Source organism: Rana temporaria, chromosome 3 (assembly GCF_905171775.1).
Source record: "Rana temporaria chromosome 3, aRanTem1.1, whole genome shotgun sequence".
NCBI lineage: Eukaryota > Metazoa > Chordata > Amphibia > Anura > Ranidae > Rana > Rana temporaria.
In genome coordinates, this window is record NC_053491.1 from 397,040,454 (window position 1) to 397,051,517 (window position 11,064).

Genomic DNA, 11,064 nt, shown 5'->3' on the forward strand with positions numbered 1-11,064 from the left:
ATTTCTGTATGATGGCTGTACACACCATCATACAGAAATCCGCGCGTACACGATACGCGGCGACGAGGCCACGCCGTCGCCGCGAAGATGACGCAGCGACGTGCGCGGCCCTGGCAGTTTAATGCTTCCACGCATGCGTCAAAGTCATTCGACGCATGCGAGGGATGGCAGCCGCTCGGACATGTACGGTAAGTCTGTACAGACGACGGCATGTTTCTAAACAAGTTTAGAAATATTTGCCTGCTCGAAAAAAGGCCCGGCGGGCAAATGTACGCTGGAATCCTGTCCGCTCGGCTGTACAGATGACCGAACATGTCTGCTGAAACTGGTCCGCGGACCAGTTTCAGCAAACATGTTCGGTCGTGTTTACGGGGCCTTAGGGTATATCAAAAACATGAGGAAGATAATTATTTACTGACATAAGGTAACCGTGTTGGTTGTGTTCATATTAAAATTATGCATTTTAAGGCCTCATGTACTCTGCTGCTGGTAAATTTAGGAGCAGTTGGGCATTTTTTTCAACTGCTCCTGACCTTTCCTCCATGTGATCATATCAATACATCCACAAAGGTTCGTTTGATGTTGTTTCCAGTTGTGTTTAGAGGCTTTTTCTTGAACCCCAAAAAAAATGCGTTAAGAAGCTGCGTTTAGAGGCAGTTGAAGCGCCAAAGTGGCAACACGTGTTTAGCAGCGTTTCGTTTACATACGTTTTTCATTTTAACAAAAAATGTTTTTATTTTTTTCTCAAATGCTTCTAGACGCAAATGCAACCAAATTGCATGTAAACGCGGCTAAACGCTGTTTTTAGACACTGGTTTCTAGCTGCCAAGTTAAATCGTTCAGGAGAGGTTAAACAATGTCCCGTGTACATGAAGCCTAAAACCCTGTACACACGATCGGTTTGTTTGATGAAAACGGACCGATGGACCATTTTCATCGGACAAACCGATCGTGTGTGGGCCCCATCGGTTTGATTTCCATCGGTGAAAAAAAAAAGAACAGGTTTTAAATTTTTCCTATGGATAAAAAAACGATAGAAAAAAACGATCGTCTGTGTGGAAGTCCATCAGTCAAAAATCCACGCATGCTCAGAATCCAATCGACGCATGCTCAGAAGCATTGAACTTAATTTTTCTCAGCACGTCGTAGTGTTTTACGTCACCGCGTTTGGACACGGTCGGATTTTTGACCGATGGTGTGTAGGCAAGACTGACGAAAGTCAGTCAAATCAATTGGATTAGATTCCAACAGATATCCGATCGTGTGTACAGGGCTTAAGTGTCAGTGAAGAAAACACTTCTGACTTTCAGAGAAAAAAAAATTCTAATGAATCCCCTAAAATCCTCTCTAGAAGTGTCACTTTTTTTAAGCTTTAATAAAGCTTGACAAATGCCCTGTATGTGTTGATTTTCTATTTGTTTTAAAGGGGCAAAGTAGAACCCCAGCTCATTAGCACGCCTGTTCAGCAGATCCCCATCTTATTAATACCCTCATTCAGCACATCCCCCGCTCAGCAATAACCCCCAGTTCTGCTAATCCCCCAGCTCAGTAGTAACCCCCAGCCCAGCTGATCCCCCAACTCAGTAGTAGGCCACAGGTCTGCTGATCCCCCCACTCAGTAGTAAGCCAAAGCTCTGCTGATACCCCCCCCCACTCAGTAGTAACCCCCCCAGCTCTGCTGATTCCCCCACTCAGTAGTAACCCCCCCAGCTCTGCCGATTCCCCTTCTCAGTAGTAACCCCACAACTCTGCTGATCCCCCCCCCCTCAGTAGAAACCCACAACTCTGCTGACCCCCCCCCCCCACTCAATAATAAACCCCCAGCTCTGCTGAGTCTCTCTCTCTCTCTGGTCTCCACTCACCTCACGCTATATTGCTCCCATGCTGCTCACTACGTGTGGCATCTTCTAGTTTCTCCTGCTCAGGAACCCCTGCTCTACTGTTCCTCTGCCGCTCAGTCCTCTCTTTCCAGGCCCCACTGTACACCAGGTATGATGTCTGCACCAGACACTTTCAGAAAACATACACATGAACAGGAAGTGACTGATGAAGTCTTTCCAGTTCGCTTATTGGTTTTCCAGAGCATCCTGGGATATCTCAAGCCTGCAAAACCTCCAAAACAAAGCAAAGCCAACACTGAATAAAGGCCCCTGAAAAGCGTCAGGTGCTGTAAGCAAGCGTTGTCATAGACTTCTATGGATGCTTTGGAGACCCTCTGAAGTGCCAAAAAAGCGACATGGGGTATACGTTTTGAAGCAAGGTGAAGCAAAGCAAATAGAACGTGTGAACAGGACTGTAAGGTAACCTTTTAATTTTATGACAGGAGCTTTGATTGGGATTCAGATTGCTTTAAAAAAATCGTGTTCCGAAGCCACATTTTGAAGCAAGTGTAAATGAATCTTAAAACAGGTGGCCGGAGGCAGGTGGACTGTGCTATGGCCACATATAAACTGGACGATTAGCTGTGTCCAGTCAGAACCACTGTCCTTGGTTGCAAACGGTCTGTTTCCATGGCCAGGCAGGGCCCCTAATCGCATGTAACCTTTTTGTGAGCAGTTATATGTGAAAACAACCGAATCGGTGCAACCCAACTGGATGGATTTGCATTGTGTGTAATGTTTAGTAATGAATTAACCAAAAACAAAAAGCAAACAGGATCCGATAGCATTTCACTACATTCAATAAATGACTTATTTTTTTGCCATTTTCCCTTAAATAAGCTTTACGCCTGGCTCCCATGTCACACTAGTTACAGGACCGCATTTCTTACCTTCAGACATGACATAGAAATGTTCTGTGAACTGTTCGGAGAGGATGTCGTCACTGGCGAAAGCAGCCAGGCAGGTGTAATAATGCACACATTTGTCCTGAATCTCAGTCTTAGATGCCAGTGCTTTTGACTCACAGGAACACTGGAAAAGGTGCCCCACTCCTTTCTGTAGGCCATCTCTCCGTGTCAGGTATACATGGAGGTAACCAAGACTGTTCTGCTGAGTGATTTTACAGCGCACTACAAAGATGGATTTGGTCACCTTCTGAACCATTGGTCCCAAGCACTCACTAGCAAGTTCCCAGATGTCTTGCTTGATTTCTCCTGGGATCTGCATGGCATTTAATACTGAACTTTTCAACTGGAGTGCCTCTGCTTCAACTTGGCAGTTCAAGGCCATCTTAATGTGCTGGCACTGATTCTCTACCACCCCTCGAGCTGCAGCTTTAAGACACCCGGGGGCAAAACATCGTCCTGAGCTGATATGAGTGATTATTGTGCCTTCAGCTGTCTGGATGGTGGTCTCTGAAATTCCTAATACCACCAGACATCTGTGGTCAGGTCCTTTGTCCCTCTGTTTGACTGAGAAGATCTGCATGTCAGAACCAGTGAGCAGCTTCACGGCATCCTTAGTGGGTTGTTTGACATCTCGGCAGCGGAATACAGTGCCACAGCTCTTATTCTTGCAGCTGAGGCCCCGGGTCCCGTTGTATGTACCGCAGTGTGGGCACTTGCGTACACCTCGCAGTGTGGGTTTTCCCAAGTTGGAAAGGAAGTCTGGAACTTTTGGCTTGGTAGTACTGGGCTCCATGATGGCTTATGGCCTAAAATAACAACGAAAAAAACATTATTAGACTTGTCTGGCTTTAATATGCATCTTCCATGAAAAGATCAACACCCATATTGATTCTACAAATTGGAAGGAAGCAGATATCTTAAGTACAGTTTATTTTATTGACATTGTTTTACCTTAATGCAGAGAATGCATCATGGTAAAAACTTTATGCCTTCAGAGCCACTTTAAAGTGGAACTTCACAGCGTCTCAACTCCAACAGTTTGCTGACTGGGGACTCGGGGAAGATTCAGACGCTATAGCAAAACTGGTCTCTTTATCCAACCCCACCTTGACAGCCGATTCCCATTTAGAGATGGACCTCCCAGGTATTCCCCCTTCCTCTCCAATGGCGGGGGTTTGCTTAAGGGAGTTTAGCGGCAGCCAGGGAAACATTGTCTATCACAGGTCCTATGGTGTTTACTCTCTTGAGGAATAATCCTAACTATACTGAATTGTGTAAATTGCAGGGATGTGGTTCTTTTGCCAACTGTATTATAGTAGTACTCTGAAGGCGTGTGTGGAGTTCTCCCTACAACATACATTTTTTTTATCAATATCTTCAACTGCAATACAGACACAAACGCTCTCATTAGCTATATATATCGTTCCGCACTACTGCGGGGAATTTTGCAAGCTCCCACTCGTAAGGGTCTGATATCGAGGGCCTACTCTATTTTGTTGTCTTCTATTGAAGATCACACATTGTTAAAAAGTAGAGCTCGTGGGGTCACTGATAGAGGAGCCATAGATGTGGATCAATGAGGGCCATTGATCCACATCTATGGCTCCTATATCAGTGACCCCACGATCTCTACTTTTACATCTTCACAGCAGGAAGAGGCGCTTCCTGCTGTGTGGGTGTCAGCTGCACAAAAAACTCTCACATTATTTATCTTACACCGAGACTATCGCAACACTGATAGGCTATATCATTGGGGCCGAGAGGATTGTCACTTATGTCCAAAGCGCTCGATGGTCAGGGGGGAACTTTAGTACACTTATGGCGCTGCCCAAAACTTGCCCGATATTGTGCGGAGATAGTGCAGGTTATTTCTGATCTAGCCCAAATACCTATACCTCTTGATCCGCTGGTGTGCTTGCTGGGTGCAATTGATGCTGAAATGTATCTAAAAGGTATTTATATTATGGTGTCTAGGTTATTGTACCTAGCTAGAAAGCTGATCGCCCAATTTTGGTTGGCTCCCACTATGCCTTCTAAGGTGCAGTTGATCGCCTAAGTTAATTCCCTTCTACTTAGAGAACAGTTGGCTTATCAACATCGAAAAGTGGTTAAAAAATGTAATCTCATTTGTCAAAGTTGGCTTGATAACCCAAGTCTTGCCCCACCACAATTAGTGATGGATAGGTTATTACAATTATAAGACCACCTAGAGTTATTATGGTTATGGCCTGAGTTTGGGAATTTCGCCGATGTACATCCGAGAGTAGACAAAGAAGACTTCGCCCCTTAAAGGGGACTTCCAGCCAATATTTATTAAAAGTCAGCAGCTACAAAAAGTGTAGCTGCTGGCTTTTAATAAACAGACACTTACCTGCTCCAGCGACACGCCGGCCGGGGGTTCCACTCCTCTCCCCCCCACTGTGGGCACCCGGCCATGACAGCTTTCGGCTTCACGGCCGGGCACCCACTGCGCATGCGCGAGCGGCGCCGTCCGATTGGACAGGCGCTCGCCTACAGGGAGGGGCTGTGAAAAGGCGATTAAGCTAATCGCCTTTCAAGCCCCTCGGCAGAAGGAGGAAGTGGGACAGGAAGTCCCCTTCTCCTGAAGCCCCCACTCCCCCCCCAAAAAAATTACATGCCAAATGTGGCATGTAAGGGGGTGAGGAGTGGGATAAGCGGAAGTTCCATTTTTGGGTGGAACTCCGCTTTAATAAACTTGGACTGCTTTGTTTTACTTTATTTTTTTCATAAAATTTTGGATATGCTTTACATATGATGTGATGCTTTGTACCTGGCCATATATCTCATGTTCAATGCAAGTGTTGATGGTTGTTATATATACACCTTTCAACTCTACAATGTGCAAGCACTTTTTTTTTTGTTATCCAAAAAGTGGAACTTCACACTTTAAAGAATCCGTCCCGTCCCCCCATACCAATTTTGGAAGTTAATCTTTTGGGGAGTAAGCAGGTACCTAGTTTTGCCAGGTACCCCCTCAAACTTCTGCTGAAATCGCCAAGGCCTAGGAAGTTGTAATCCCTCCCCACTTGCAACCTCTTGCAAGTCGCAGGTCGCAAGAAGCTGCAGGACCAGTCAAAACCTGCTTCCCACATTAGATATAGCATTGAAAGTAAAAAAAATCCCAAATTTGTGGTTGTCCCCAGAAAAGTAAGAGAGGGGAAATCTTCCAATGGGGACATAGTTCTGGTAGGCGCAAGGAATTCCCCTAATCTGCTGGGAATTCTTCTCACTCCCTGTTGGCTATGGAACAGGAAGTAAAGGGAAATTTCCCCAATGGGACACAGATGACGAGAAAAAATCTCTCACAGGTTTTAAAAAAAAAAAAGTTTTGAATACAGTTCTACTTTCAATTCAACAGCTACGGTATTTGTAGCTGCTGACTTTTTTTCTACACAGACTGATGAACCACTTTTTTTTGCAAATCTGTTTATTGACACAGACTGATTAACCACTTTAAAGTGTTACTAAACCCACAACAGTAAAATCAGTGTGTATATGCAGTAAAGCATGCTTGTTATAGTCACTGTAGAACATAAGGAGTTAATCCTCTGCATTGTGTAAAAAGGCCGTTTGATCCTGTCTTCTCTGATTCTCCCCTTCTTTCACAGTGCCCAATATTTCTGATGATAGAACAGAGCATTGGGGACACCCTGCACGTGCTCAGTTTGGGGTGTATTGCCAGAGATTATTATTTTTTTGCATACGGTCATCCCAGGGCCAATCAACACTGTCCAGGGGGGTCAGGGGTCCTGCAGCCGCATAAGACAATCAGGGGAAAATTAGCATTCCTTTTGCAAGCTTTAACCAGACACCGATAGAAGTCACAAGACTGCTATATACTGCTGATGAGAAAAGATATTTAGCAGTTTATGTTTACTAAAATAATTGCATTTCCATGTTCTGTGTACTATGAGAGACCAGATATAATGAATGCAGGGTCCTGGGTTTAGTAACACTAAGTTAGGGCAGCCAATTTCAGCACCACATGTAGCTGATTGATACCTAGAGCAGAAATAATCCCTGACCTCTTGTTATAAATGACTGGTGGAAATAGTGGCTGTGCCTTTTCTACAAGACTGTATGGAGCTGCTAAAAAAAAAACAATTTATAACTACATAATGAATTATTATTATCCACTTGCCGACTGGGCCATAGACAAAAGACATCCTCAGTCAGAAGTGGAATACCAGGGTTAAGGCTGTAGCAATATGCCATGACCCCGGTATTGTTTTTTTTTTCAGCTGGCGATTCTCTAACCGATAAAAATGGTTTGAGCGGTCGATTCGCTACTGGATCACTTTTAAAAGCTGCTTCCTGGTGGGGTTTTTTTTTCGGACTTACCTGGATGATTGGTAGCCCCAAGAACTGATTTGGCGGTTGCAGCAACTTGTACCAAAGATGAACAGAGGAAAGATGGCCTCCGCTCATCTTTATGGTCTAGGAGCAGCGGAGTGACGTCACTTCTATTTCCGGACCAATGTAATCAAGGCAATTTTTATTTTTTAGAGCACTAGATTAATGTTTTTTGCTCTAATGCTTTATATTGTAGAGGAGAAATGTGGGGTCTTACTTATTAACCCCACATCTCTCCATAGAGGTAGGTTTACATTCCTTGTTATAGGATAGGAATAAAAGTAATACAAAAATAATAATAATAATAATAATTTTAGAAAGATAAATATAAAATATATTTTTTTAAAGTGCCTCTGCCCCCCTCCCCCAATGCTTGCGTGCAATTCGGTCGACCTCTATATTCAGTTCACTAAACACTTTAGTTGATCACCTCAATTTACTATTACCATAGTCACATTGTACTACTCTGGGGAAACGATCAGGATTTTTAATTTTTTTACACAATATGATTGCTTATACCAATGAATGTTATTATTATAAGCAACTATAATTACTGAATGAAACCGATTCATTGCGTATTGTAGCGATTAGCCACAGCTAATCACATGGTGCAGACAGGCTGTGATTGGTCCTGTCAGTACCATGTGATCACTGTGACCAATCATAGCTAGCAAGTTGCAACACAATAGACGGCAAGAAAGGAAGCCATCCATTGTTTAGAACTGTCGTGATCTGCTGTGATTTGGTACATGACACAGGCAGCAGGCCAGTACAGTGATCTGTCAGTGGCAGTGCCCGGGGGATACAGCCAGTGACAGATTGTTCCCATAGCACCACCTAGAATGACGAAAGTCCCGCCTGGTCATCATTTTGCAATAGCCAGGGCAGGAAGTGGTTAAGCTGGGCACTCAGGTCACATTATACCACAAAAATGACTAAATGGGTCAAGGCAACCTATCACCACCAGCTTCCACATATACAAGCAAATCTCTTGGTGGCAGGTTGCATTGATCTATTTAGGGCTCATTTACACCATGTACACTGAACTGTACAGATCAAAGCAGGCTTAACGTTTGGGCACATAATTGGGAAATAATTGTTTTCTATGTGCCCTGTTCACAGCTCAAGGCGTGGTGCATTGCCTAAAAAAATCTGCATGGCTACATTTTTACACAGCATAACTCACCATATTACAACATGCGTGTCATTGTCATTTTGTGACACGTAGATAAAGTTTTAAAAAAATTGTATTGCGGCGCGTTGTTACAATGTACTACCGCTATAAACAGAAACCAACCTGCAGAGTTTTAGCATGCAGCCTGGTGTGAATGAGCCCCAAGCTATTTTTGTAATCAAAAAGGTGGTTGAGGGCCGATTTACACCAGAAGGTGGGGGTGGGAAAAGCATGTTTGCCACACCACATTTGAATGCCCTGCCCTGATCTGCATGCAGGTGCCAATGTATTGTTAATAGCACCCCAATTGCAGTGTGTTTGCGAGAACAAAATTGCATAGTACTGCAGTACCATGCGATTTGGTGCAGCGCATATATTAACGTAGTGCATGCACTACTATTTCCACGTTCTGGTGTGATTTGCAGCCCATTCAAATGAATATGTTACTGTGCAATCCTGGTGTAAACAGGCTCTGAAGCTGCCTGCGCGATGGTACACACCAGCCACATACTAAAACATTTTGTTTTATCCCTCAACTAGTAGCTGCTGTGTAGCAGTGCAGCCTCATCAGCACCCAACAGTGAAGAAGAAAAATTTAACATTTGCAATTTTATAACAGAAAAAAAAATTTTGTTTCAAATTTTTTGGTCTGTTTTTATTTAGCAAAAAAAGAAAAACTAATTGGCGTTTAACCCCTTCCCACCCACACTATAGCTGAATGACAGCTACAGCACAGGCTTACTTTTGCCCGGCGAGGGCCTCCATCAACGTCCCCCCCGTGATTGCACTTTCCGCGTGCACCCTGCTCGGTGCTCTACGATTGCCGAGTCTTTTCGGACTCAGCTGATCACAGATAGGGGTAAAGGGCCAATCACAGCGGCCCTTTACCACGTGATCAGCAGTGTCCAACGACAGCTAATCACAGATGTCAACACAAGCCAGTTATCGGCTTTATTTTCCTCACACTGAGAGAGTGACGAGAGAAGGAGAGAGCCGATAACCAGCTTTTGTCAAAGGGACATTGACGCTGATAATCAGGGAAATTATCAGTGTCCTGTTTATCCGTACATTTCCAACAGTGCCGCCAATCAGTGCCCACCAGTGCAGCCTCATCACCGAAGAAAAATAAAAAAAAATGTCAGTATTTTTTTGCTTAGCAAAAAAATAAAATAAAAAATAAGTAACCCAGTGGTGTTTGAGTGAAATAAAAAAATAAAATGTAATTTAGGTACAGTGTTGCATGACTACGCAATTTTCATTCAAAGTGTGAGCGCTGAAAGCTTAAACTTTGCCTGGGCAGGAAGGGGGTGAAGGTTTCCGATATTGAAGTGGGTAATGTGCCCTTTAGAGTCGGGAAAAGGGCCTTCCCATGATTAAGCAGAGGGACTTGGGGAACCGATTTCAGAAAATATATTCTTTTTGGGGAGTGAACAGTAATTTCTAGCAACAAAAAAAAAAAGATGTAGATTTTATCATGTGGGCAAAAAATGAAAAACCTGCCCCAGTAGGCCAGTGGTAAAAGTAGAAACAAAGTGATTTGGGAGATATAAAGGTTTGTAGTTCATTTCTCCTGTTTAGAATATCTGAAGTCTATCAGTGTGAGTGAGGCCCAATCCTTTACAATTCACTGCCCTACCATGCCCTGGGGTCAGACCTCAGCAAGAACCCTACTGGACATAGTCCATAAGACACTCAGCAACCAATCACAATCCATCTTTTAGGAGCCGCCAACAGTAAGGAGAATTATGATTGGCTGTCCCTGCACTTTGTTACTGGAACTGTTTGCTAAATAAGCCTAGTTCTACGGGAGCTGAGCCCGTACATTCGCACCCCCTCTCCTCGCCACCGTGCTTTCCCATCCTCCTGCCGTCTCTTCTATCTCCCCACACCCACACTCGTCTCTCTCCAGCACGGCTAAGCACTAAGTGACGTCACTTCCGGTACCCAGTCACTGCACCGGGGACGTGGCCATCACCCGTTATAATGCAGCCGCCTCCTCGCCCTCCGCTGCACTCGCTTCAAAGCCCCTCCTTCTTCCCTTACCTATAGCGGGATTACCGCTCGGGGCCCCCAACTCCACAGCCGGGCCCTCGCCTCACACCCTCCTCCGGAGCGCCTTACAAACGCTGTGAGCGCTGTAACAAAGGGAGCGATTGAGCGGGCCGGGTCACATGACGCGTGACGTCACCCGGGGCCGCCGGGAAATGTAGTTTTATTCGACCCGGGGCGCCTGATGTGCTGTGTGGACTGCAGAGGTAGAATGAGATGTCCCGGTGCATTGCCATGAAATGCGATTTGCCATGAAATGTGATGGTCCGCCTCCATCACATCCCATTGGCTCACTCATGTCATGTGACATATAGACACGTCATCAGTCTCAGCTAGGCTATTGGCTATCATAGGGAGAGGATCTCCTCCCCCTGTAATAGCTGCACGGAGCTGTAGTAGTAAATGTAGCTTACTCGCACACCCAGGGAGGTCAGCCCCCGTGCAGCTTATCAAAGGGCTAAGACAGAGGAGAGGGGGGCAGGCAGATGGGAGGCTGCTCCATTATACAGGCTGCCCATGGTGTGTGTGTGTGTGTTGCTGGCCACACAGCCTGAGAGCAGGAGGAGGGGAGAGGCAGCCTATAGATGTGTGTGAGAGATCATTGTTTCTATACATTGTTACACGAGCAATGCACTCACTGCAACACAGGCTGCTCCTCACAGAGCTGTGCATATCACAC

The 11,064-nt window shown here is 45.0% G+C and overlaps 1 protein-coding gene across 3 annotated transcripts in view; it reads right to left on the reverse strand.

The window, feature by feature from the left end:
• C3H2orf42 (chromosome 3 C2orf42 homolog) overlaps positions 1-10,516 on the reverse strand; it is a 28,306-nt gene extending 17,790 nt beyond the window's left edge. Inside the window, exons 1-2 of one of the 3 annotated variants that reach the window (XM_040345867.1) lie at positions 10,380-10,516; positions 2,771-3,594 (exon numbers count right to left, since the gene is read on the reverse strand). In XM_040345867.1, the coding sequence (XP_040201801.1) occupies positions 2,771-3,581 (811 nt within the window). In that variant the 5' untranslated portion in view covers positions 3,582-3,594; positions 10,380-10,516. Of the gene's footprint in view, positions 1-2,770; positions 3,595-6,333; positions 6,502-10,182; positions 10,300-10,379 lie in introns of those variants that run through there. The other 2 variants (XM_040345869.1, XM_040345868.1) reach the window with 2 other exon arrangements.
• Positions 10,517-11,064: the final 548 nt, after the last annotated feature.